This window comes from Hyperolius riggenbachi, chromosome 2 (genome assembly GCF_040937935.1).
Source record: "Hyperolius riggenbachi isolate aHypRig1 chromosome 2, aHypRig1.pri, whole genome shotgun sequence".
Lineage (NCBI taxonomy): Eukaryota > Metazoa > Chordata > Amphibia > Anura > Hyperoliidae > Hyperolius > Hyperolius riggenbachi.
The window spans coordinates 217179305-217207026 of NC_090647.1; the positions used below are offsets into that span (position 1 = coordinate 217179305).

The 27722-nt window shown below is 41.3% G+C and overlaps 1 protein-coding gene across 1 annotated transcript in view; it reads left to right on the forward strand.

Annotated features, from left to right (window-relative positions):
• Positions 1–27722, forward strand: part of OCA2 (OCA2 melanosomal transmembrane protein) — a 489993-nt gene that overhangs the window by 397959 nt on the left and 64312 nt on the right. The window contains exons 22-23 of the mRNA XM_068268142.1: positions 13029–13122; positions 15129–15222. Coding sequence (XP_068124243.1) covers positions 13029–13122; positions 15129–15222 — 188 coding nt within the window. The remainder of the gene's footprint in view (positions 1–13028; positions 13123–15128; positions 15223–27722) is intronic.

Sequence of the window (27722 nt, forward strand, 5' to 3'; positions counted from 1 at the left end):
ACATTTATCTCATGCTTTTCTCCTGACAGACTCAAAGCGCCAGAGCTGCAGCCATTAGGACGCGCTCTATAGGCAGTAGCAGTGTTAGGGAGACTAGTGTGTCTATTGATATGGTAGCGCGTGTTACTAATGATCAATACTATCAGTAGCACACTTTACCTTACCAATGATCATGCTTGTAGAGCACCACGGGTCACGCTAATATTGTAAGTCATGGTGCACAGTGCCGATAGTGAAAATTTGATTGCTGTGTGATATCTGTGCATGGCGATATTACTAGGATTTCATGCATCAGGCCCCTGCTGTCGTGTTTTTTTTTTATTCTGTTAGCTCACCCTCAAAAATTTTGTGGAGATCAGAACTCAGGTTTAAATCCATTAGAAACTATAGAATCAGAAGTATGAACTTGTTCACTGATATACTTTGTGGATGTCTTGTATTGCATTAACTTCTACTCATTACCATGCCATTTTCAATTTTCTTTTTCCCCCTTGATTCACCCCATACTTCAAAAGCGTTAACCTGTTTTATTAGTATTTCACTGTATTTATAACCGATCAATAACCTTACTTGATTGTGCACTATACCCACAGAATAATGTGAACTTGTATTATTTGGACTACTACTCCAGTCAGTGTAGGATCTGCTGTCGTGCATCTTATTGCTTATTACCTCTTTTTTGTTGTTGGGCTCCCCTGTTATCATTGGCTGTAACCTTATTCATTTTACAGTGCTGCGTAATATGTTGGCACCATATAAATCAAACAAATAATAGCTAGATAGCGCAATAGTAAGGCTGTTGCCTTTGATTTGTGGAGTTTGAGCCTTTGGCCAGGGTTCGAAGTGACTGCAGCCTTGAAGTGCTTTGAGTCTGCCAGGAAAAAAGTGCAATGTAAATGTTGTGTGTCTATTAGCCCACCTACACAACACAATAAATGATGCTGTAGCCTGCAAACAGTTATCTCCTTACATTAAAAATGTTTGAAGAGATAACTCTAACTCTTAAGTGCCTTCACTCCCTGCACATATGGTCACATTAATTGTTTTTAATTTTTTTGGAGTGGGGGAGGGTTAGGGGGAGGGGGCGGTTGGTGTATTTCCAATGCCCCATATTAAAACAGTTCTCTGCAGTAAAGTGGTTAAATACAATAATTACATTTCTTTTGGTCTCCTCTGCTTCAGCTGTAGAAAAATGTTCATATGTAATGGTTCACAAATTTTGTGTTGCAGCAAGCAAAAAAAAAAAACCCAAAGAAACAAAAAGACACAGATAATGTCACTTAGCTCATGTAAATGATTAGTATTTATTTTTTTTATTTTAAAGTTTATTATGATGTACAGATCAGGATGTCAAACATCCAGTTTGCACTGTCTGAATCTACAACTAAACATGTCACAGTTGGAAGTGTTTTTGTACATGTCCATGTGCCCACCATAGAGGCTCTTATAATTATTGGCATATTATTGCTCCCACTGACGCACAATTATTTTAAATTGGCATCTTGGCTAGTTATTTTTGTATTCAGAGAGATGCCTTTGGGAATTATATAGAAACTATACAAAAACTTTTAGTGGGTTTAGTGGTTCTTAAATATAGGTCTCAATTCAGTAAGCATTACCACAATCGATAATGCTGAAATACGCTAATTTTACCGCTCGCCTTCCCAAATTCCAATTCACTAAACCTATTAGTGCACAGAAAATTCAGAATTGCCAACTAGTGAGGTAAATTAAAAACTTGTGTGGTAAATGCCTCAAAAAAATGTCAAGAAATTGCAATTTACAAAGATGTATGCATTCGGTAAATCGGGCAGAAGTGTTCAATATTTTTCACCAGCTCATGGCAGCTGATAACTCACTCTTTCCATGCTCTCTGTGTGGTTACTTTGACAGACAGCCAATAGGGAGAGCCACACAGCCCTGCTTCTCACCTGATTTGATGCGACAGGGTACCGGCGGGTCTTCACTCACAGAGCAGAGAAAAGTGACAGTTTTTTAGGCTTTTCTGCATCCCTTTAGATGTGACAATCTGTATTCTGGCATGCAGAAGAGCTCCCCCTGGTGGCTGCAGCACATCTAAAGGGATGTCTGAGGTGCACTGGACGGAAAACCCCAACTCATACACACAGCTCCCTGCCTCACCGCAGACCTGCTACATGGTTGGTAAGGGACACTTACCAAGCATAGCTTAGTGAATTGAGGCATGTTTGTTCGGTAAATTACCAAACTTCTGCCTCATGTGGAAAATCTTTAGCGAATTTAGAAAAAAAGTGTAAAATACAGAATGTTGTGTTTTACCAACCAAAATTTGTACCGACCGTCCCTTAGTAAATTGAGGCCATTGTATGTAATACTAATATTCCTTCTCATTTCCTGTAATGCCACTTTTTTTGTCTTGTACTTTGGTACTGTTTTATAGTTGCTAATCTAATTTACGGATACCTGTAATGCATTTGGATGTTTCTATTTATATTACCAGGAAGCAACAAACATCCCAAATAAACGCATAAAAATGCAGAAGCAAACCTTTAAAAATAGGCAGTCAATGTTTCCTGCTAAAAGTAATGAATCATCTGTATTCTACAGGAGGAAGAGTAAGATATTAAAACTAAACAGGTTAATTATTTTTCCGTAATAACACGGAGTTATAAAAATGTGCAGAACTAAAAAAATATGTTTAAAAAAATGACTGTTGTGCTCTTTGAGCATGTACTGTCATAAATACAAGCCTCATTATCGTAACATTTGCTCATCAGTGCATTAAACCACTCAAAGTAAAAAGCCACAATAATAAAATATGCATTCAAAATGAGATGCAAAATATTTAACCTAAGGCCATGAGTCCTGCTTTGCTAGATTTTTATCTCTCCACAAAAATATGACTGTTGTGAATGCTCAGTTGTCATGTGTACCTAAAATAAATTGTAATGTATGTGAGTATAATAGTCTTTCATATGTTATAAATGTAAATGGATTTAAAAAAATTGTAGGTTTAATATTATAAATGGCTATTTAAATATTTTTTTTTGTTTTTTTTATCAGAAAAAATTTGAAACCATAAATTCTTTCAGAATTCCAACTGGTGGTCTAATAGGAAAGCTTTGTAAGGTCATGAAGACGACCCATTTACTGGTCATTAAGTTTGGGGTTTTTGCTCTTGTATTATTAGACACTTGTTTCCTGTTACAATATACTGAGAATGTCCACTGCTCATAAAACATTGCTAGGTCAAGGTAGAGTGCCAAAACCACAGAATTACCCCCTCCTGTGAACGGAAGACTTTTTTTTAACAATGTTATTGTTTGTCATGTGAATATAGAAAAATAAATACTAAATTGAAACATTTCTCTGAAGACTTTTAAGATCCGGTGCTGCTGTGCTGATACCACCTATATTTAACCCAAAACACAATAGCTGCGTAATTTTTTTGGAGGTGTCTGGGCTGAAAACTGCCACGTCCCAGTTGTGTGGTTGGACTTTGGACACAATGTGGGCTGCCCGACCGCTGATTAATGGTCATCAATGGCAGCAACTACATCACCTTTGCAAGGTTCTTGCACCATTTGAGGAAGCAACACGGTTTGTTAGCCGAGACAAAGCTGGATTCAATGATATGATACCACTTGTATTCATGTTAGATAGGATACTAGGGAAGCTGATGAACCTGGCAGAGGATGCAGAGGATAATGAAAGTGGAATAGTGGTGTCTGGAGTGGATGAAGATTTACAGAAGGATATTGAAGAAGATGAAGAGGCAGGGCAGGCACTGGAGGAGGCTGTGGTCTGTGGATGGGAGGATGAAGAGGAGCAACTGGAAAATGTAGAGGAGGAGGAGGAGGATGTTTTTATGAGTCCTGAAGAGGAACAGGTGGACAAGGTGCTTCTTTTCAATATGGCAGCCCAACAACGACTGGAACGTTTGGTGGAGGATTATATGACATACAGAAATCCTGACTCCATAGAAATTGAAGATCCAATGGAATTCTGGGTGTCCAGGTTTGACCACTCTCAAGAGCTTGCAGAATTTGCACTGGAGGTTATAATTTGTCCCACATCCAGTGTACTTTCAGAGCGAGCCTTCAGTGCCGCCAGAGGAGTGATAACAGACAAGTGCACAAGGTTGTCGACAAAATCTGTTGACATACTGATATTTATAAAATTAAATGAATCCTGGATTACTGAGCAGTACAAATCCCCCACAGCAGATAGTAGGGAATAGCTGTGTGACTTGAACATTTCACTGCTAGACATTTTGATATTTTACAAATATATATTTTAAACGCATGCGCGCTCCCGGCCCGCGGTTTGTTAGCCAGGCAATCAGTGAATCGGGCTATGGTGCCCGATCACTGATTCCTCTCCCCCGCTGAAAAAGCGACAGCTTCTCTCGGAAGCTGCGCCTTTTCTGGCTGTTACCTCCCCTATGCGTCTCTCTAAGTGTATGTTACGATCATGTAAACAAACTCATGGCTGCCATCTTGTGGCCAAAAAGTAATACTACAACTAAAAGTTTAAAAAAAAAATCAACACACATTTACATTATAAACCTATTGTTTACATACCACCCTCCCAAAACTACCCAAATAAAATGTTTAATATAAAAAAAACCATTACAATAAAAAAAACATGTAAATATTTACCTAAGGGTCTAAACTTTTTAAAAATCAATGTAAAGATGAAATATTTCAATATTTTTTTTTTTATTTTAAACTTGTAAATAGTGATAGATGCAAAACGGAAAAAATGCACCTTTATTTCCAAATAAAATATTGTCGCCATACATTGTGATAGGAACATAATTTTAACGGTGTAATAACTGGGACATATGGGCAAATACTATACGTGAGTTTTAATTATGGAGGCATGTATTATTTTAAAACTATAATGGCTGAAAACTGAGAAATAATGAATTCTTTCCGTTTTTTTCTTATTCTTCCTGTTAAAATGCATTTACAGTAAAGTGGCTCTTAGCAAAATGTACCCCCCAAAGAAAGCCTAATTGGTGGTGAAAAAACAAGATATAGATCAGTTCATTGTGATAAGTAGTGATAAAGTTATAGGCCAATGAATGGGAGGTGAACATTTCTCAAGTGAAAACGACGGAACGCGAATGGGTTAAGCATGGTCGCTGTGTCCAAGCCGATGTTCCTATCTGCCTCTGGATTTTTTTTTATTTGTACACTGCCAGCTTCTCCTGACTTATGGGGGTGATGGTCACTCTGACCGAGCCACTACTCCCCCGCCACTGTCATTTAATGGGATATGTACACTGCCTGCCTCTCCTGGAGCTGACTTATGGGGGTGATGATCACTCTGGCCGAGCCACTGCTCCCCCCGCCACTGTCATTTTATAGGATATGTACACTGCCTGCTTCTCCTGACTTATGGGGGTGATGGTCACTCTGACCGAGCCGCTGCTCCCCCAGCCACTGTCATTTTATGGGATATGTACACTGCCAGCTTCTCCTAATTTGTGGGGGTGATGGTCACTCTGGCCGAGCCGCTGCTTCCCCCGCCACTGTAATAATACTGACGCGTGCACTTGATTAAATACGTTTTTTTTATTCAAATCATTATGTATAGTGAGGCATTTAACAAAAAAAATAACATAAATGTGTTTTTTTCCTATTGTAACTTTAACATTGATTTTCTCAAACTATATAAGGTCTTTAGAAAAATGTATTTTTTCCCCTTATACCCACTGTTCTCCTTAACATACTGTGCCAATTTGGTGATTCTAGCTTGTAAGGGGGCTTTACAATTTACCGCGGAAATATTTGCTCGAATATTTGCCTGCCAAAACAAAAATTGTCGGTTTTTTGACGAAAATTCGGTGAAAAGATTTTGGGCATTTTCGCTCCTCACTGGTGATGACCAAACATTGTGATTTCACAGCGAAAGTTGGCAAACCTCATTGACTTTAATGGCAGGTTAACATCAAAAACCTATCCTTTTAGCCTCTGTATGAGACAAAGGCCATAAAAATTGGAAATTACCTGCCAAATATCTAAATTTCAGCCCCTGTATAACAGAGGCCTGAAGTAACTGGCATTCACCAAAGTAATATTTTTTTGTTTGGGTAAAGCCAATCAAAGTAGGACCAAATGAGGTACTGTGTGCCATGCTGGTGGTGGATAGCTGGGTCTGTGGACATGAGGACTGAGTAACTTGCATGCACCAGGGTAATAATGCATGACGATCATGTTGCACGTCTGTGATGTAATTTTCTGATATCCATGCCTTGTTCATTTTTATAACTGTTATAAGTAATCAACACTGCTGTATGCTACGTAACTTCGCTTCCAGTTGCTCTGCATGTTCTGCCTGACAGGAAAATTGAGGCAGGGCAAGTCAAAAGCTCCATGGCAAATTGTGACAGCTCTGGCCACAGGTCAAGCCTCCACACCAAGAAGTCCATAAAATCCTCACTCCTCAGAGTGCCCGCAGTGGTAGTTTACTTAAGGTAGTCTGATACCTGTTGGTCAAAGCCTTCTCTCAGGGTGAATCCAGAAGCACCCTGTTGAGGCATTGTATAGAATAAGGACCACACAATGGACAAAATATTTGTTCATAAAGACCTTGTCATTTTTGAGAAAATTGATTTTAAAAATACAAAGGAAAAATGTTTTTTTTAACCACAAAGTTGACAGTTTAACCACTTAAGGACCTAGGGCTTTCTACCCCTTAAGGACCGGCCACTTTTTTTCCATTCAGACCACTGCAGCTTTCACGGTTTATTGCTCGCTCATACAACCTACCACCTAAATGAATGTTGGCTCCTTTTCTTGTCACTAATAAAGCTTTCTTTTGGTGCTATTTGATTGCTCCTGCGATTTTTACTTTTTATTATATTCAGCAAAAAAGACATGAATTTTGGCAAAAAAATGATTTTTTTAACTTTCTGTGCTGACAGTTTTCAAATAAAGTAAAATTTCTGTATACATGCAGCGCGAAAAATGTGGACAAACATGTTTTTGATAAAAAAAAAACCCATTCAGCGTATATTTATTGGTTTGGGTAAAAGTTATAGCGTTTACAAACTATGGTGCAAAAAGTGAATTTTCCCATTTTCAAGCATCTATGCCTTTTCTGACCCCCTGTCATGTTTCATGAGGGGCTAGAATTCCAGGATAGTATAAATACCCCCCAAATGACTCAATTTTGGAAAGAAGACATCCCAAAGTATTCACTGAGAGGCATGGTGAGTTCATAGAAGATATTATTTTTTGTCACAAGTAAGCGGAAAATGACACTTTGTGACAAAAAAAAAAAAAGTTTCCATTTCTTCTAACTTGCGACAAAAAAAAAAATGAAATCTGCCACGGACTCACCATGCCCCTCTCTGAATACCTTGAAGGGTCTACTTTCCAAAATGGGGTCATTTGTGGGGTGTGTTTACTGTCCTGACATTTTGGGGGGTGCTAAATTGTAAGCACCCCTGTAAAGCCTAAAGGTGCTCATTGGACTTTGGACCCCTTTAGCGCAGTTAGGCTGCAAAAAAGTGCCACACGTGGTATTGCCGTACTCAGGAGAAGTAGTATAATGTGTTTTGGGGTGTGTTTTTACACATACCCATGCTGGGTGGGAGAAATATCTCTGTAAATGACAATTTTTTAATTTTTTTTACACACAATTGTCCATTTACAGAGTTATTTCTCCCACCCAGCATGGGTATGTGTAAAAATACACCTCAAAACACATTATACTACTTCTCCCGAGTACGGCGATACCACATGTGTGGCACTTTTTTGCACCCTAACTGTGCTAAAGGGCCCAAAGTCCGATGAGTACCTTTAGGATTTCACAGGTCATTTTGCGGAATTTGATTTCCAGACTACTCCTCACGGTTTAGGGCCCCTAAAATGCCAGGGCAGTATAGGAACCCCACAAATGACCCCATTTTAGAAAGAAGACACCCCAAGGTATTCCGTTAGGAGTATGGTGAGTTCATAGAAGATTTTATTTTTTGTCAAAGGTAGCGGAAAATTGATTTTTATTGTTTTTTCCACAAAGTGTCATTTTCCACTAACTTGTGACAAAAAATAAAATCTTCTATGAACTCACCATACTCCTAACGGAATACCTTGGGGTGTCTTCTTTCTAAAATGGGGTCATTTGTGGGGTTCCTATACTGCCCTGGCATTTTAGGGGCCCTAAACCGTGAGGAGTAGTCTGGAAATCAAATTCCGCAAAATGACCTGTGAAATCCTAAAGGTACTCATTGGACTTTGGGCCCTTTAGCACAGTTAGGGTGCAAAAAAGTGCCACACATGTGGTATCGCCGTACTCGGGAGAAGTAGTACAATGTGTTTTGGGGTGTATTTTTACACATACCCATGCTGGGTGGGAGAAATAACTCTGTAAATGGACAATTGTGTGTAAAAAAATCAAAAGATTGTCATTTACAGAGGCATTTCTCCCACCCAGCATGGGTATGTGTAAAAATTCACCTCAAAACACATTGTACTACTTCTCCTGAGTACGGCAATACCACGTGTGGCACTTTTTTGCACCCTAACTGCGCTAAGGGGCCCAAAGTCCAATGAGTACCTTTAGGATTTCACAGGTCATTTTTGTTTCAAGACTACTCCTCACGGTTTAGGGCCCCTAAAATGCCAGGGCAGTATAGGAACCCCACTAATGACCCCATTTTAGAAAGAAGACACCCCAAGGTATTCTGTTAGGTGTATGACGAGTTCATAGAAGATTTTATTTTTTGTCACAAGTTAGTGGAAAATGACACTTTGTGAAAAAAAAACAATAAAAATCAATTTCCGCTAACTTTTAACAAAAAAAAAAAATCTTCTATGAACTCGTCATACACCTAACAGAATACCTTGGGGTGTCTTTTTTTCTAAAATGGGGTCACTTGTGGGGTTCCTATACCGCCCTGGCATTTTACGGGCCCAAAACCGTGAGTAGTCTGGAAACCAAATGTCTCAAAATGACTGGTCAGGGGTATAAGCATCTGCAAATTTTGATGACAGGTGGTCTATGAGGGGGCGAATTTTGTGGAACCGGTCATAAGCAGGGTGGCCTTTTAGATGACAGGTTGTATTGGGCCTGATCTGATGGATAGGAGTGCTAGGGGGGTGACAGGAGGTGATTGATGGGTGTCTCAGGGGGTGGTTAGAGGGGAAAATAGATGCAATCAATGCACTGGGGAGGTGAACGGAAGGGGGTCTGAGGGGGATCTGAGGGTTTGGCCGAGTGATCAGGAGCCCACACGGGGCAAATTAGGGCCTGATCTGATGGGTAGGTGTGTTAGGGGGTGACAGGTGGTGATTGATGGGTGTCTCAAGGTGTGATTAGAGGTGGGAATAGATGCAAGCAATGCACTGGCGAGGTGATCAGGGCTGGGGTCTGAGGGCATTCTGAGGGTGTGGGCGGGTGATTGAGTGCCCAGGGGCTGATAGGGGTCTAATCTGATAGGTAGCAGTGACAGGGGGTGATTGATGGGTAATTAGTGGGTGTTTAGGGTAGAGAACAGATGTGAACACTGCACTTGGGAGGTGATCGGACGTCGGATCTGCGGGTGATCTATTGGTGTGGGTGGGTGATCAGATTGCCCGCAAGGGGCAGGTTAGGGGCTGATTGATGGGTGGCAGTGACAGTGGGTGATTGATGGGTGGCAGTGACAGGGGGTGATTGATGGCTGATTGATAGGTGATTGACAGGTAATCAGTGGGTTATTACAGGGGAGAACAGATGTAAATATTGCACTGGCGAATTGATAAGGGGGGGTCTGAGGGCAATCTGAGCGTGTAGACGGGTGATTGGGTGCCCGCAAGGGGCAGATTAGGGTCTGATCTGATGGGTAACAGTGACAGGTGGTGATAGGGGGTGATTGATGGGTGATTGATGGGTAATTAGTGGGTGTTTAGAGGAGAGAATAGATGTAAACGCTGCGCTTGGGTGGTGATCTGATGTCGGATCTGCGGGCGATCTATTGGTGTGGGTGGGTGATCAGATTGCCCGCAAGGGGCAGGTTAGGGGCTGATTGTTGGGTGGCAGTGACAGGGGGTGACAGGGGGTGATTGATGGGTGATAGGTGATTGGCAGGTGATTGACAGGTGATCAGTGGGTTATTACAGGGAAGGACAGATGTAATTAATGCACTGGCGAATTGATAAGGGGGGGGGGTCTGAGGGCAATCTGAGCGTGTGGGCGGGTGATTGGGTGCCCACAAGGGGCAGATTAGAGTCTGATCTGATAGGTAACAGTGACAGGTGGTGATAGGGGGTGATTGATGGGTGATTGATGGGTGATTAGTGGATGTTTACACCAGATAACATGTAAACAATACATTTGGGAGGTAATCTGACGGCGGGTTTGCGGGCGATCTAATGGTGTGGGTGGGTGATCAGATTGCCCGCAAGAGGCAGGTTAGGGGCTGATTGATGGGTGGCAGTGACAGGGGGTGATTGATGGGTGATAGGTGATTGACAGGTGATCAGTGGGTTATTACAGGGAAGAACAGATGTAATTAATGCACTGGCGAATTGATAAGGGGGGGGGTCAGAGGGCAATCTGAGCGTGTGGGCGGGTGATTGGGTGCCCGCAAGGGGCAGATTAGGGTCTGATCTGATAGGTAAAAGTGACAGGTGGTGATAGGGGGTGATTGATGGGTAATTAGTGGGTGTTTAGAGGAGAGAATAGATGTAAACAATGGATTTGGGAGGTGATCTGATGTCGGATCTGCGGGCGATCTATTGGTGTGGGGGGGTGATCAGATTGCCCGCAAAGGGCAGGTTAGGGGCTGATTGATGGGTGGCAGTGACAGGGGGTGATTGACGGGTGATTGACGGGTGATTGACGGGTGATTGACGGGTGATTGACGGGTGATTGACGGGTGATTGACGGGTGATTGACGGGTGATTGACGGGTGATTGACGGGTGATTGACGGGTGATTGACGGGTGATTGACGGGTGATTGACGGGTGATTGACAGGTGATCAGGGGGGATAGATACATATAGTACATGGGGGGGGGTCTGGGGGGGGGGGTCTGGGGAGAATCTGAGGGGTGGGGGGTGATCAGGAGGGAGCAGGGGGCAGGGGGGGGGATAAAAAAAAATTGCGTTGACAGTTAGTGACAGGGAGTGATTGATGGGTGATTAGGGGGGGTGATTGGGTGCAAACATGGGTCTGGGGGGTGGGCAGGGGGGGGGTCTGATGGGTGCTGTGGGCAATCTGGGGCGGGGGGGGGAAAATCAGTGTGCTTGGTGCGACATAGGGTGGCTGCAGCCTGCCCTGGTGGTCCCTCGGACACTGGGACCACCAGGGCAGGAGGCAGCCTGTATAATACACTTTGTAAACATTACAAAGTGTATTATACACTTTGTATGCGGCGATCGTCGGGTTAACATCCCGCCGGCGCTTCCGTATGGCCGGCGGGATGTTGCGGCGGGTGAGCGGCGCCAGGCGGAGGCGGAGGATCGCGTCACGGATGACGCGATCGCTCCGCCCATGCCCCTACAAGGACCGCCGCCATTTGTCTATACGGCGGTCCTTGCGGGGTGCACTTCCCGGCCGCCAATTGTACATACGGCGGTCGGGAAGTGGTTAAAGAGGAACTGTAACCAAGGCTTGAACTTCATCCCATCAGTAGCTGATACTCCCTTTCCCAAGAGAAATCTTTACCTTTTCTAAAATGGGTCATCAGGGCTGTATGGCTGATATTGTGGTGAAACCTCTCCCACAGTGTGATGGCAGCACCTAGGTACTGACATCACACTGTGGGAACCTTGTTGCATTGTGGAAAATAACAGCTGTTTCAAGCTGCCAAAAAAGCAGCATCTCCTTCCAGTGACATCACCTATCAGCAGTAAAAATGTCACCATGTGATAAATGTCAGAATGTAAATCAGGGAGAGGAAAGATTTTACAATGGGCAAACACTGAATAAATCATTTATAAATATTGTAAAAATTAAGCACTATTTTTCACTACGTCATTTTCACTGGAGTTCCTCTTTAAAAACCATCTTTCCTTTGCATTTTTAAAATCAGTTTTCACAAACTACATGGCTTTTTTGTTTTACTTGTTCCCGCTATTTCTCTTAACATCATTCATAGCAATTTCGGTGATGATGCTTTGCTATTAACCGCTTAAAGGACAACTGTAGGGATCTTGCCATTTTTTTTTACTTCTGTGCAATACCAGTTGCCTGGCTGTCCTGCTGATCCTCTTTCTCATACGTTTAACAATAGACCCTGCAGCAGATCAGGTGTTTCTGACATTGTCGGAACTGACAACATTAGCTGCATGCTTGTTTCTGGGGTTATTCAGACACTACTGCATCCAACTAGATCAACCGGGGTGCCAGGCAACTGGTATTGCTTAAGGGGGAATAAATATGGCAGCCTCTATATACCTCTCGCTACAGTGGTCCTTTAAACAAAATTACATGAAAATTATGCAACATTACGAATGAATTACGCAAAATAAGTTTACTTTCCAAATCATAATTACATATGATCATGATTGTGAAATTTTGCGTAATGGTAATTGGTGGTTTAGAATCATCACCAGCCCGCAGCCCCTTTACCCTCACTGACTACAGGCGGGGTGAAAATGGCCACTGGGATCATACCTTTTATTTTTATTTGGGGGGGGGGGGGGAGAGTTTTTCATAGGGGTTGGTGTCTGATTGGCTATTCTGTCCCATGTGACTTCAGGAGGAGGATTCCGTGTAGTTCACATTACTTGCAAATGGGCAAGCGGCATCCATTTGCGAGGAACCATTCTCTGGGGAACGTGTTATGCCATCCCTATAACTGGATGACAACTCAATCTGTCTGAGAAAATTATCTCGCAATCAACCGATTACTTCCGCCCACTAATCCTTTAAATGAAATGAAAGTGAACAATTAACATTTTGTTTTAAACTTTATAGCCTTACACAATTTTGGTGAAGAACTTGCACACATTTAACTAACCTGACAAAATATCAGTTGTAAAAATTGCCTCACAGATGCAAAGCTTGCTTTCTTCAATTTGAGTAATTTGGGTTTTTTTTTCTTTTTAGATTCCAGTGTTGATAAACTTAAGCCAAGATGCAGATGTTGATCTTCCAGTTCAGCCACTTATCTTTGCATTGGCCATTGGGGCTTGTTTTGGCGGTATGTAATATGCTTCACCGAGTAATTATTGCATGTAATTCCTAACTTATTTTTTTAAGTAAAACTTATTACCCTGAAGAATCAGTTTAACATCTTAGCTATACATTTTCTCAGATTCTATACTTTGTTTATTCAGTTCTGCAAATAAGATGAAAATTAGCCAATGGCTCATATCTTTCAGGGGCTCTGATAATAATCTCACAAACTAGTATCTTGATTCTCTCCCTTTCACAACAGGAATAGTCTTAAGGTGCCCATACATTTAGCGATGATGGCCAGTTGCAACCAAGAGACAAATCTCTTAAATTGAATCTGATTAGAAAGAGATCTGTCAGCTGTCCATACACCGCAGGCTGATTCACGATCAATTTCACCATGAAATCTCTAGGGAATCGGCTGAGCCCACCGGGTCCGCCGCCTCGCCACTATGTGTGTGTGTATTTATGTAATTTATATGTGCTGTAATGTGCATTTATAATTTACCTGTTCTGTGTTGCAATGTCTGTCAGTTTTCTGCCTCTTTTCAAGTTAACTGCATACACGCTGCCGGCAAGGCACGTGTGTGATTTCCCGCGCTGGCGTGCTATGCATGTATACAGCATGTATACAGCCAACAGAAGAGAGGTGGAAGACTGATGGACAGTGAAACACAGGACGGGTAATGCATAAATGAGTATTACAGCACTTATACAATACATACATACCTACATACATACATACATACATACTGTACATACACACACACACAGCGGGAAAGCCAGGGGTTTTGTCACTTGTCCCGATATAGCTCGCTGTTACAGCTGTGCACCCAGTCGAGCCAATCGGCCCGACATCTTGCAGCATGTCCGACTGATTATGCAACCAATTTCATCCCACAATTCGTCGCATCATTGATCGGACATGCACTTAGCAACACACATTTTCTTCTGATTTATTATTGAATCAGATGGTAGATCAGCCGCCAAGTCGCTTGATGTACGGCCACTTTTATTGTCTTGATTCTCACTAAACTGCTAGCCAGGGAAATCCAGAATCTTACCAGTGGTATACATGACTAGCACTTTCCCCTTGCAGTGGTAAGCTCCAAGATTTGCTCCCCACCCAGCTCACTTTGACTTCAGTTCGTATTTTTTTTTCTTTTTTTCTTGTCGATTCATTTTGGTTTCTCTGGTTTTCTCACTCATTCCAAAAACCTGTCAGTAATTCAATAAAAGAAAAGAACAGATTACACAGCACTGAGATTTACAAAGCTCATATCACAGATGCTACAAAGCTGCACATTGAAGAGTCCACTGGAACATGTTGAAAAGTGCTTAGCATACTGCAATCATCAAAACTGCCATAACAAATCAATACATTAATGCATGATGTTCAATGCATTTTGTATAACACATTAAAACTGTATAGCAATGTCAAAACGTATAAAATAGACCTCAATAAAGGAAACTGATCAATGTGTCACAAAACTTAAATATCCAGGCAAGTCTCTATATGCAATGCAATGATAAGGTCATGTCCACCTTCACATAACACAACGATTTATGGTAACAATAGAGAGTAATACAAAATACACCTAATTAATGCTTATGGTAAGGTAGCACCTCTGCATAAGTACTACTCATAATATACCACTTTATAATCTGGCCTCATATAAAAGGCAAATCTAAGAGCAGGAATTCAGTCTGCTCATTATGATAACGCATGCTGCTGCTGTTGCATAAGAAAGCACTATTCTCACCATCCTTCTGGGCAATGCCAACCAATCAGAGCTCCCTTTGACCACAATGTAGCTTGCTGTTTGGTTACTGCCAACAGCTGAAATAGTATGCTGTGTGCAACAATGGTTGTGTGGCCCAGATACAGTAGGTGGCATGAGCAACGCTTCCTTGTTTAATATGTTGATAGACGGCATTGCTATAAAGGATATAGAGCAAATTATATATGTATAATGTAACATGGTTATAGTATTACCTATTGAAATCTTAGAATGCTCATTTCTCTTGCAGGAAATGGGACACTGATTGGGGCCTCAGCAAATGTTGTTTGTGCTGGTATTGCAGAACAACATGGCTATGGATTTTCTTTCATGGAGTTTTTCAGGTATCTTTTGCTGTTGTGTATTGCTCTTAAAGGAATACTATCGATTCACATTTTTTTTTGCAATTGACACAGGAATTGTTTGGGAAGTGCTGCTAAATACTGGTGTATACATTTTAGTAGCAACTTCTTTGTTTACTGTTGGCAAAATACTTTCAAGGTTTACTGACGCCAAAACTGAGAGCTGACTGAGCCATGAGGAGAGGGGAAATTCCCCTCACACTTGATCAGTTAACTCTATGTGTAGCTCTGTGTGTGACAGAGAGAGAGCTCCCAACAGCTGCAGCTCCTGTGTTTCTGACTGAAGTGTGTCCTGTGTTTCTGACTGACCTGTCTGAAGAGAGCAGAGGAAATGTAACTAATTCTCACAGCATTTCATACTGTTTTTGCTTTCAGAGTTTGATAGGTTTGATATTTGCTTTCTGTAGTCTGATATGCAACTCTGGCTGTGCATTGAAGCAGACATCCCTTCTGCAATTGATTTGTCCCAATATAGTTAAATCCTGCCCTCAATAAATTACAGCTTTTGCCTCTAACATGAAAAGTAGGAAAATGTTTACACAGCTACTTAGACCTTATTTGCACACTGTCATTTTAGAACACTTGGGTATCGATAGTATTCCTTTAAGCAGATTGGTGAATATGATTTGTGTAGATTTTAAATGTATGCGGTACCAAGGCTGTCCCTCTGAATGCTATTTAACATTCCTCTGCTAGGGATAGCTGCTCTATTACACTTGAAGTTCCTTATACTAAGCTTAAGATACACTGAAGCATATTGTTAATGTAAATATAGATGGTACTGGTTGTAGTTTAAAAAAAAAACAACAAAAAAACATTCTTGTTAGTTTTTGCCAAAAGAAACCTGAGTATCCAGAGACATAATCCTGTAAGGTTTGTAAATTCTAAAATGAATGATCTAGTGTTTGTCTTCACAGTACTTTGGTTGCAATATTCCTTCCAATGATATGACCCCCTTTGCAATGTAATTTACATGTTACAGACAACACCCCTCTCAAATTATAAACTTTAGCATTTCTGAGCCAACAGCTAATCAGCGTGTTGCTGTTATAGTGGTATGAAACTCAAATTTACATTTCTGCCCTAAAACATTAAACATAGCAAAAAAGCAAATAAATAAACTAATAAAAAAACCTAAACAGACTGCTATAAAGTCACTGTTAGGTAAAGTTAAGCTTTAGTGAAGCTAATTGATAACATTGCTGGTTGCTGGACAACCTGTCAGATTTTCTAGCAACTAAGTATTATACAAGGGCACCGGGGGAGAAAGGGAAAGGCTAGGCTTCCCCTCTCTTCCAGCCCCCCCCCCCCTCTTCCATATCATGGACCATGTGGTGCTGGTATAGCTCAGGCTGCAGAGCCTCATGGTCTGGGCTCTGCAAACTGGTTAACCTAGCCTGCATGGGTGACAAGGGGTTAACCCCCTCCTGACTACCGATTGGCAGTTGGATGATGGCAGCCACAGGACCGCCTAATGCCAACGATTGATGTCAGGTGCTGTAGGCAAAAATTAGCAGGGAATGTGCATGTATCCCCGCTGAATTATGGTGCTCCACTCTGGAAACAACCTGACAGCCACGATCGGAGCTGGCAGCCTGTTAGGGAAAAAAAAAACCTTAACTCTCTTTTGTACAGCGCTGCGATCTAGCGCCGCATTGTACTGGGGACAGCCCCGTCACTTGGCTGTCCCCTGGAGTGGCTCACAATCTGATCCCTCTCATAGGCTGATGCCTATGAGAGGTAATCATAGTGATAGATCTTGGAGGGAGAGGAGGAGGAGGAAGGAAAATAAAAAAGCATAATTTAATTAAAAAAAATTATAAAAAAAAATCAGATCCCACCAATAGAAAGTTCTGTTGGTGGGAAAAAAGGAGGCAAGATTCCTTTGGCTGCTAAGTTGTATGGCCGAGTACTAAACTGTCAAAACTGCAGTGTGCTGAATTGTAAAAAATAGCCTGGTCACTATGGGGTGTTAGCCTGTGGTCCTCAAGTGGATAAAGAAGCTTGGTGGGATGGACCCCATGTCAGTTTTTTTTAAAATGTAACAGTGATTTGGCCATGAAAAAGTAAATAAAAAAAAAATGTGGAGTCCCCCTCCCAAGCCTCTTTAATCACTTGGAACTCACACATGGCCATTGACTTCAACATGAAATGTAAACGTAAATTGTGGACACAATTTGGTTTTAAAAACGAAAGGCGAAAAATTATTTTTCACCATGAACTGTCCACCATGAACATATTCGTCCAGCAGTAATCACAAGTCCCATTTTTGCACTGAGGACTCCATGCATGGTTTCATCAGTAAATTTGCTCCATATGTCAGGTCCACTGATGGAAACCTCAAAACAAATTAAGAGAAAAAACCTCTTTAGACTTGGTTTGGGTGGGAAAACACATTTTTAAATGGTAGCATTGTCCCATTCAATTTCAGTCCCATTCCCCAATCAGGTGTTTTTTATTTATTTTTTCCTCGCTGCAACTAGCGTTTTTAGCCCCCATTTTTTTTTTTCCTTATAAAAGACCATTTAGGTTTTTTTTTTTTTTTTTTTTTTTTTTTTTAATCAACTTTAAATAAAGTTATAAGTGATAGAGAGACATATTTATTTCCTTTACAATAGTTTAAAAAAGGTGTGGCCTCCTGCTGATCTTTGATGCATCTGTAATGTCTAAACCACACACCTGAAACGAGCATGCGGCAAATGCAAACATCTTATCTGCATGCTTGTTCAGAGTCTATGACTAAACGTATTAGAGAGAGAGAGGATCAGCAGGATTGCCAGGTAATATGCCAGCCTCAATGTCCCTCTCCCTTCAGTTGACAGTTAAAGGACAACCGAAGTGAGAGGTATATGGAGGCTACCATATTTATTTACTTTTAAACAATACCAGTTGCCTAAAAGCCCTGTTTATCTATTTGGCTGCAGTAGTGTTTGAATAACACCAGTAACAAGCATGTAGCTAAACTTGTCAGATCTGACAATGTCAGAAACACCTGATCTGCATATGCTTGTTCAGGGCTAAAAGGATTATAGGAAGAGGATCAGCAGGATAGCCAGGCAACTGGTATTGTTTAAAAGGAAATAAATATGGCAGATTCAATATACCTCTCAATTCAGTTGCCCTTTAAGGTGGGATTATAGCTTTTTATACCCCCATGCAGCATCATTATCAGATTGTGGTGGCTATGTATTATTTATGCCCATTTTGTGCTTCCTTTTTAAAAAACAATGCGGGCCTATAATAAGTTATTTTACTGGAGTGAGCCCTAATGAGCAAAGTGAGGTGTGCTCACTTTGTTTACTGTGTAATTAACAATAATGAATTTGAAGTTCAAAAATGATTTAGCTTTTTTTCCCCCATGCTGCCAGTGGCAGCATTTGCTGGAAGCCATCTTTAGGAATATGCCACAAACAAGGAAACAGTGTTCACAGAAACATTTTTCAAGAACGTATAATTAAGATGCCATCAGCCGAATTTATATATAATGCAAGGTGTATTAATGAGTGCCTTTTTAAAATGTACATTCCGTTCTCTCAAAACACAGGCTGTTTCCTTTTTTGAGATATTCTGACACACACTTTAAATTCAGTTGTTTGCAGTGGAAAGTTCAAACTTTCCTCTTTTGTGAATAGTGACCAATAAAGCATGCAAAAGGATGCATTTAGATGGTCCTGCCATTCCCCCTTGCTAGGACTAATGGGATGCCCTACTGTTTTATTAAATGCTTTACTTTATACTTTAAGTCAAATATGGTATGTATGATACGTGAGAATCCACAAACCTTTTAAACGCTGAAAAATAAATAAATAAAAGAAAACCTCTTAACTGCACTCCATTACTGCATGGAAACAACAGCACATGAGATAAAGTAGAAGCATCCAAAAGAATTATATCCGTGAGAGAGATTCACGGAGGACACATAAGATTTTCAGCTTACTGCAACACTTTGAAAGGGAGATAGAAAATAAGATTAATAGAAATGCAATTTCATTTAGGAGCTTCAGGTTATATCTGATCTATTTTAAGGATTCCTTTATCTTGGGCTAAAGCCAGTCTGGTCTATTCATTTAAAATGAAAGTTTGATTTAAATGTTTATTGGGAATGTGTTGATTTGGCCTACAATATTATTTCCACAAGGGCCATCCAGAAAGTAACAGCCATTTGCTTTTATCTGACATGCAGGTTTTTCATTCTGGTCAACTTGAAGTTGACAGTTCAACCTCTTCTCTCCCTGCACTGCTTGTCACATGACTGCAGAATGCCAGTAACTGTTTGCTCAGCAGCATTCACACCAATCCCCCTATTCCTCCATCTCCTAGGTAAGGAATGTGATGCTGCTACAACAAAAGGGATTGAAAACCTTGTAAAAAGATATGTGATTAGATAAATGAGGTAGTTATGTGGAGAAATAATCAAGATACAAGGCGCCTAAAACAAAATATTACTTTCAGGAAAACCCTCATTAATAGCTTTAATGGTTCAATGGTCATATTTTTTTTTCTAGTCTGTCAATTCTGTATGCACTGTGTGCTTGTTTTTGATTTAACAGGCTTTCTATTTCTTTATTGATCCTGTTGCTCTGGATGACAGGCAGCTTTTTCCCATTTATTCTTTCATTTCCCATCTAAATACAGATGACATTTCAACAGGACAATTTGCGGGGAACCAGTTCAATTATCTCTCGTTTTTTTGGGGGATGCAGGAGTAAACCGAGGAAGCCCATGCAACCAGAGGGAACACATAAACTCCATGCTGATGGTGTCTTGGCCTGAATATTATCTGGGAACACTAGCGCTAAGGCAATGGTAATATCCACTACACCACTGGTGCTGCCCTTCCCCACCTGAAAACAGGCTGGGACGTACACACAAACTGTACATGTGGAACTGTTTTCATGAGAGGAAGGTAACTCACAGATTTTATTTGCAAAAGTGTTTGAGTGCAGGTAAAACTTACATTTCTCTAAACTTCATCCAGGAACAGGTGAAGAATCAGGTGATCACCTGATCTGTGGGAACATAATTAGAAGTTTAAAAGTAGAGATGGCCCATTCTTGGCAAATGCGTTCAAATTGGTTTGTGTTCCGCTGGGTCAAGGGTCCATCTGACCACAGATGCCTGGTCTGCAAAGCACAGTCAGGGCAGGTACATTACTTAAACAGCTTGGGTCTCAGGCTCCCACTTCGGACCAGAATCGAACCCCAATTCCCTGGCCATTACCCACTGGTCACAATGGCAGACTTGCCCTCCACAGCAGATTCTCGTGAAAGGCAAGTGATGTCATCATTGTCCGCCATAACAGATTCTCGTTAAAGGATTTAAAGTTAATTCATTTCAAATACAGCAGGGCCTCGAAAGTCCTCCTCCTGTATTATTTTTGGTCACTACCTCGGGACCTGCATGCCATACCTGCTGCCTTCCTTGGATGTGTGTGGTGGTAGCCGTTTCTTAGGCTCTAACTCCGGACCGGAATAGAACCAGGATTCCCCGGCCATTACCTGTGGTCACTCACAATGGCAGACTTGCCTTCCATGAAAATTCTCGCTTCTTCGAGGAGGAGACCAACCTGGTGAATCGCAGTGAAGGCACCATCAGACTTGCCCTCCATAACAGATTCTCGTTAAAGGATTTAAAGTTGATTCATTTCACATACACAGCAGGGCCTCGAAAGGCCTCCTCCTGTAGTGGTATTTTTGGTCACTACCTCGGGACGTGCATGCCTGCCTGCTGCTTTCCTTGGATGTGTGGTGGTAGCCATTTCTTAGGCTCCAACTTTGGACCAGAAAAGAACCAGGATTCTCCGGCCATTACCCGTGGTCACAATGGCAGACTTGCCCTCCATAATAGATTCTTGTTGCAGGTACTGAACCACAAGCAGAAAATGTAATTTAAAAAAAAATAGATGTAAGCTTTAACAATGGTAGAGAAAGAACCATGGAATGTTAAGGCAGTCAGACATTACCTAACCTGACATCACTGAGTGAGGAAAAGCAATCTCTCCATGGTGTGCAGTAGTCCAGCACGGCCGCCGCTGCACAAAAAGCTGTTTGAGGTGCGTTACACAGTGAGTTTGGTGTCTGTGTGAAGCAGTACACTAATTACAGTTAGATGTATACACATGCAAGATGTTATAAAGCACTTTAGGCCTGCAATTTAGCATTCAATGTGATTTCTGCCCATAAAACGCTGCTTTGCTTCAAATCCAGATTTTTACCCGGGACTTTTGGCATGTATCCAATTCCGCCACCTGGGGGTCCAGGTGTTAGACCCCTTGAAACATCTTTTCCATCACTTTTCTGGCCAGCATAAGTGTTTCTAGTTTTCCAAGTTCGCCTCCCCATTGAAGTCTATTGCGGTTCGCAAAAGTTCGCGCAAACCGAACCCGCCGCGGAAGTTCGCGAACCCGGTTCATGAACCGAAAATCTGAGGTTCGGGCCATCTCTATTTAAATGGCCTGAAACCACAAACCTTCTTAAAGAGAACCCGAGGTGAGTTCTAAGAATGCTACTGTATGTCTGCATATAATACCCAGCCTCTGTTGCTATACTGCTCCCCCCCCAGGCCTCCCCCAGCGCTCTGTTTGCCCATATAAATAAAACGTCGTGCTAGCGACACACAGCGTGTCACACCTGGCTGTTTAACTTTGGCAGTGTCAGTCTCGCCACTCCCCTGCCTCCTTCATAGTGCAGCTCCCCGCCTCCGTTCTGGATTCAATTATGGATTCTGTTAAAAAAGATATGTAAGAAACCCTGGATAAATTTGAAGAATCCTTTGTTGTTCCCACTCAGGAAGTTCCTACTCCTGATCCTTCACAGATCATTCTTTCTCAGACTTCTACTTCCTTTTTAGGGGCAGAGGAAGAGGAGGAGGAAGAACAGAGGGATGATGAGGGTGAGGATTTATCACAGGTGTTAGATAATTAGAAGAGGGGGAACAACTTCAATCAGAGGAGTCAGATAAGGGCGAGATTAAGACTCGGGTTTTTATTTTCCTATGATGAATCTTCTGAGTTAGTGAAAGCAGTCTATTCCACGGAACAAATAAAGGAGACCGTGCCAGAGCTTATTCTGCAGGATCTTGTTTATTCTGGGTTGTCTCTTAAAACAGGTAGTCTTTCCTATACATCAGTCTTTAAAGGATATTATAAATTCTCAATGGCAAAATCCTGAAAGACTTTGTTTATACCTAAATCAGCTAAACGTAAATACCCGTATGATCAGACTGAAATAGACAAATGGGTTAAGTGTCCTAAGCTTGATGCATCACATTCTAAATATTCTAAAAATTCAGATTTATCTTTTGAGGATGCAGGAGTTTTAAAAGATGCTATGGATAAACCAATTAATGGATTACTCAAAAAAGCCTGGAAATCGGTAGATTTTGGGGTCATCCCAGGTACTTCAGCCACTTGCATTTCACGTGATCTTAAAATTTGGATGGATAATGTAATCTCTCAAATTAAGGAAGGAGTTCCGGTAAAAAATTACTCAAATTCCGTGCTGGTTGTTCTTAGAGCAGTAGCCTTTTTAACGCATGCAGTCACTGAACTTGTCAGAGTTTCTGCTCGTACGACTGCTCTTAACAGTTCTGCGGGACGAGCAATGTGGATTAAAACCTGGGAAGGAGACCATACTTTAAAGAATAAGCTCTACGCTATTCCTTTTGAAGCCAATTTACTGTTTGGTTCAGAATTGGAAAATGTTTTGTCCCGAACGGCAGAAGAGGGGAACAAATTTCCAAATAAGAAGAAAGTTTTTAAGGGCAAGAGGCCTTTTGTTGCTAAAAAAAAAGTCAAATGAGCATTTTAAAGGTAAAAATGTGCAGAAGAAATGATCCTTTACAAAAGGAGAAAGGGGAAACAGTTTACCCTTGGGAGAGCTGTGCCCCCAAAAGAGAACAAATTACTATCTTTCGGTGGGGGGAGATTAATTTATTTTCAGTTAACATGGGAGAATCTAAATCCCGATCCTTTTGTTCTAACCATTATAAAATAAGGTTATCCCCCTTCAATTTTCCGTTTAACCCCCTAAGAGAAAATTTATCAACGGGTCTCCAAAAGATCCAGACATTCCCATGTGGTCCTGGTGAAGAAAACCAGTGGGGAGTTTCGATTCATTCTGAATCTGTAATCCCTAAATCCTAATTCAGTGTACAAAAAATTCAGAATGAAAATAATTTACACAGTGAGAAGTCTATTGAAGGGGAACACATTTTCATATCAATAGATCTTGAAGACTCTTACCTGCACATTCCTATTTCTTTTTTTTTTTAGGTCTGCAATCAGGAATGGGTCTGAGATTCTCAGATTTGACATTATCAGTTTTGTGCACTCCTGTTCGGGATTCTCATGCCCCCCCCTCCCCCACACACATATTTACCAAAGTACTAGCGGAGGTAATAAGGTTTTACGACTTCAGGAGATCTCATTCATACCTTACCTGGACGATCTGTTGATTTTTGCAGACTCAGAGATGCTGGTCAAAAATCACAGGGATCTGGTCATTCAGACTTTCTCAGTTGGTTTGGATAGTGAAATATCCAAACCAACTGAGACAATCTGCTCTTTTTCCTGTTCAGGAGAGAACCTTTTTAGGGGACTAGAGATTTCAGGAAGACTAGTTATTTATTGGTCTTATTTCTCTGGTAAGAATAAAGGTAAGCAAGCATCCAAACAATTGCTAGGTGGATTAGACAGACTATTGTCGTTGTGTAGGAAGGTAATCCGCGTTTCTTACCATCTAATATTAAGGCCCATTCTACTTGATCACTTTCTGTGTCTTGGGCTGAGAGGGCTGGAGCCACTATTCAACAAATCTGTCAAGCAACAACCTGGTCAAGTGCATCTACCTTTATTAAGCACTATAGAGTGGATCTCAACAAGACCAGTCATTTGGCAGAAAGGTGCTCCAGGCTGTTATCCCTCTAGGTGAGTCTTTATAAGACTTCTTGTCTGTCTCTTTACCTGTTCTGGATGAAGGTTAGAGAAAGACTCCGGTTATACTTACTGGTAACAGAGTTTCTGACATTCATCCGGAACAGACGCCCTATCCCTGTCTTCCTTGAGCACCTTTTTCGGGAAATATATTTGTTGTTTTGGAGCAGGTCTCTTCTATGGTTTATGGGATCACTTTAGGGTTTCTACATTTCAGTACTTCTAGGGTGGTACTTTCTGATGCACTGAGGTGTAGGGGTGGGCAGGGGCCTTTTCAACGTCTCTCAATTATGTTTCCACAGATCAGGTGATCACCTGATTCTTTACCCATTCCAGATGAATGTTATAAACTCTGTCACCGTTAAAGGGAACCTGAACTGAGTAACATTATTTAAAATAAAAACATGTGGTAACTTCACATGAACATTACATAGTTACCTTGCCATCAGTTCCTCTAAGAAGCTCACCATTTTCTTCTGACAACAATCCCTTCCAGTTCTGACAACATTTTGTCAGAACTGAAATATATCAGTTGCTGTCAGTTATAGTTGAGAGGACAACTGATGTGTCAGGTAATGTCCATGTTTTCCTATGCCTCAGGTGGGCGATGTTACAGTTGAACAGTTTGCTGACAAGGAAGCTGTTATGGGGTAATGGTTATTTTCAAAATGGAGGACAGAGAAATCCGCTGATCACAGTAGACAAACGGGACGCAGGAGAGGAAAATAGATTGATGAGTAGACTACACAGGAGGTAAGTATGACCCATGTATTTTGACTTTTAATTTTCAGTTCAGGTTTTCTTCAGAATCAGAATCCATTTTATTTCGCCAAGTAAGTTTGCACCTACAAGGAATTTGTCTTGGCAGTTGCTTAACAAACAAAAACAATACAAGGACAGAGTGTGCATATTACAAGACAAGGACTTTTATGCAAGTATAGTGGCAGTAAGTAATGTGAGAATTGTTTACAGTTCTGTGCTGATTACTATCAAGTCCTAGCAGCTCTAACGTGGTTCAGCATGAAGTATGGCTACCGCTTGAGGAAAAAAGCTGTTCCTGTGTCTGGAGGTTTTGGTAGCGATTGACCGGAATCTTACTCCTGAAGGCATGCGCTGGAAGATGGAGTGAGCTGGGTGAGAGGGGTCAGAGGCAATTTTGGTCGCTCTCTTTCTGCACCTGCTAGCGTAAAGATACTGCAGGGAAGGTAAGCTACAGCCAATTATCCTTTCCGCTGATCGGATGATGCGCTGCAGCCTCCCCTTTTCTAATGCTGAGCAGGAGCTGAACCATACAGTCATAGATAATGTTATGGTGGATTTGATAATTGCAGTGTAGAACTGCACCATTAGATTTTGAGGTAGGCCAAACTTTTTCAGCTGCTGTAGATGGTACATCCTCTGTTGTGCTTTCTTGGCAATAGTGGCAGTGTTGTTGTCCCATTTTAGGTTGTGTGAGATTGTAGACCCAAGAAACTTGAATGACTCTACCTGGAGTATTGTGAATCCATTTATGGTTAAGGGGAGGTGCTGGGGGGGGGGGAGATCTCCTAAAGTCTATTATCATCTTCATGGTTTTGAGAGCATTTAGTTCCAAGTTGCTGCTGCACCAGGAGGAAAGCTGTCCCACCACATGCCTGTATGCATACTCGTCCCCGTTTTGTATGAGACCAACTACTGTTGTGTCATCTGCAAACTTAAGAGCCTTAACAGATGGATCTGTGGAGATAGTCATTGGTGTACAGTGAGTAGAGCAGTGGGGAAAGCACACAGCACTGGGGTGCACCAGTACTGACGGTCAGAGAGCTTGATGTGTGTTTACCAAGTCTAACATGCTGTCTCCTATTGGTTAGGAAATCGGTTATCCATTTGCAGATGGATTCAGATATGTGTAGCTGGGAGAGTTTGCTGTGTAACAGAAATGGCATCATGGTATTAATTGCAGAGCTATAATCTATAAATAAAATCCTGGTGTTAGTTCCTTAAGTCTAACCTGAGTCTGTGCATAGGAAGAGGCTTGACTGTTGGCACTGCTGGCAAGATTGTTTATTGTGCAAACATCACTGTAGCAATTCCATTACACTGCATGTAAAAACATGTGAGGCATATACTATTGCAGTGGTTTAGATGGGTGCAGTGGACTGCAAGCCTGACTGCTGTTTCCCGCTTTGTGCTTCTGCAATGCTGTTACCCGGCATCTGCCTTGTATTTTTTACTTGCACTGTAATGGAATTGCGACAGTGATGTTTGCACAATCATTAAGCTTGCCAGCAGTGCAGACTCTCACTCCTTCTCTTCCTATGCATACAGATCGTACTTTGAAGGTCAGAGCACACCTGCAATCTCCATTTTACAAGCTCACACCTAGAGTGTTTTGTTGTTTTTTTAAGCGCTAGCAATTTTTAAAATCGCCCTAAAAGCGCTTGTGAAATGATTCCCTATGAAGTGTTCACATATGAGCAGTTCGGTTCCGATCCACTCACCAACGCACTGGCGGTACCATTTTCGGCGTTATTTGCCTCAATAATAGGTATAGGGAAATCTCGAACCGCTTGAAAAAGTGCTTTGTATAGTGATTTTCCCCAGTGCTTTCATGAATACATTGTATTTATTCATTTCCAGGTGAAAGAGTTAATTTCCTGACTAACGTCAGGAAGTAAAAAACGAATCACTCTGCAAAAGCGCTTAAAAAAGTGCTTTACAAAAAATCCCTAATGCACAAGTAAGTACTGGGAGGCGCTAAAAAAAATTGTGCACACCAAAATGCAATCGCTCTTGATTTATGATGTGAACAAGGCCTTCTAGTCCTGGAGTGTTATCACCCGGCCACGGTGCCAAAGCCCTACCACTCTTTGCCATGCACAATTTGTGTCAGTTTTCTTAGTGGCCACAAAAGTCTTCATTTCTGGAAGTAAGGCAACACTCTGGCTTTTTTTCCTTTATTGTTCTTCTCCTGCAACCTATTAGGATTACTGTAGGTTGAAGGTTTGACTCCATGTCCTGTTTTTTAATACTTATTTTGCACATTTGATACTGTCTGCTATAAACTGTTTAATAGATTAGGAAAATACAGCCACTGGAGAAAGCCTGATTAAATGTGGCCTTCATATTCATTAATTTGAGAATGTTAGGGCTTCTCAGCGGAGACCAATATAGATGGCCGAGTTCATTGTACACTCATTTAAATTTAGCTGCTGAAAACTTCACGGTTCATTACATTAATGTATTGAAATCCAACATATTAATGAAATACAGAACTTGCATAAAGGGCCATCCAATTTTTACTGTTGGCTGTCTAATTTTATTTGTCGGTAGAACCCTGAATTTCATCTAATTTGTTTCCAAGTTTCAGTTTACATTTAGGACATAAGCAATAAACTTTTCTCCTGATGTACAGAGATGGATGGTATAGTAAAAAAATAAAATAAAATAAATAAATAAATAAAAATAAAAAAATAAAATCTATATCCCTGTGCGGGCGCGTGCATCGATTCCCGTGGGCGCTTCTTATCTGCCGCTCATTTTGTTCTGTTGTCCACTCACGGGGATCAAG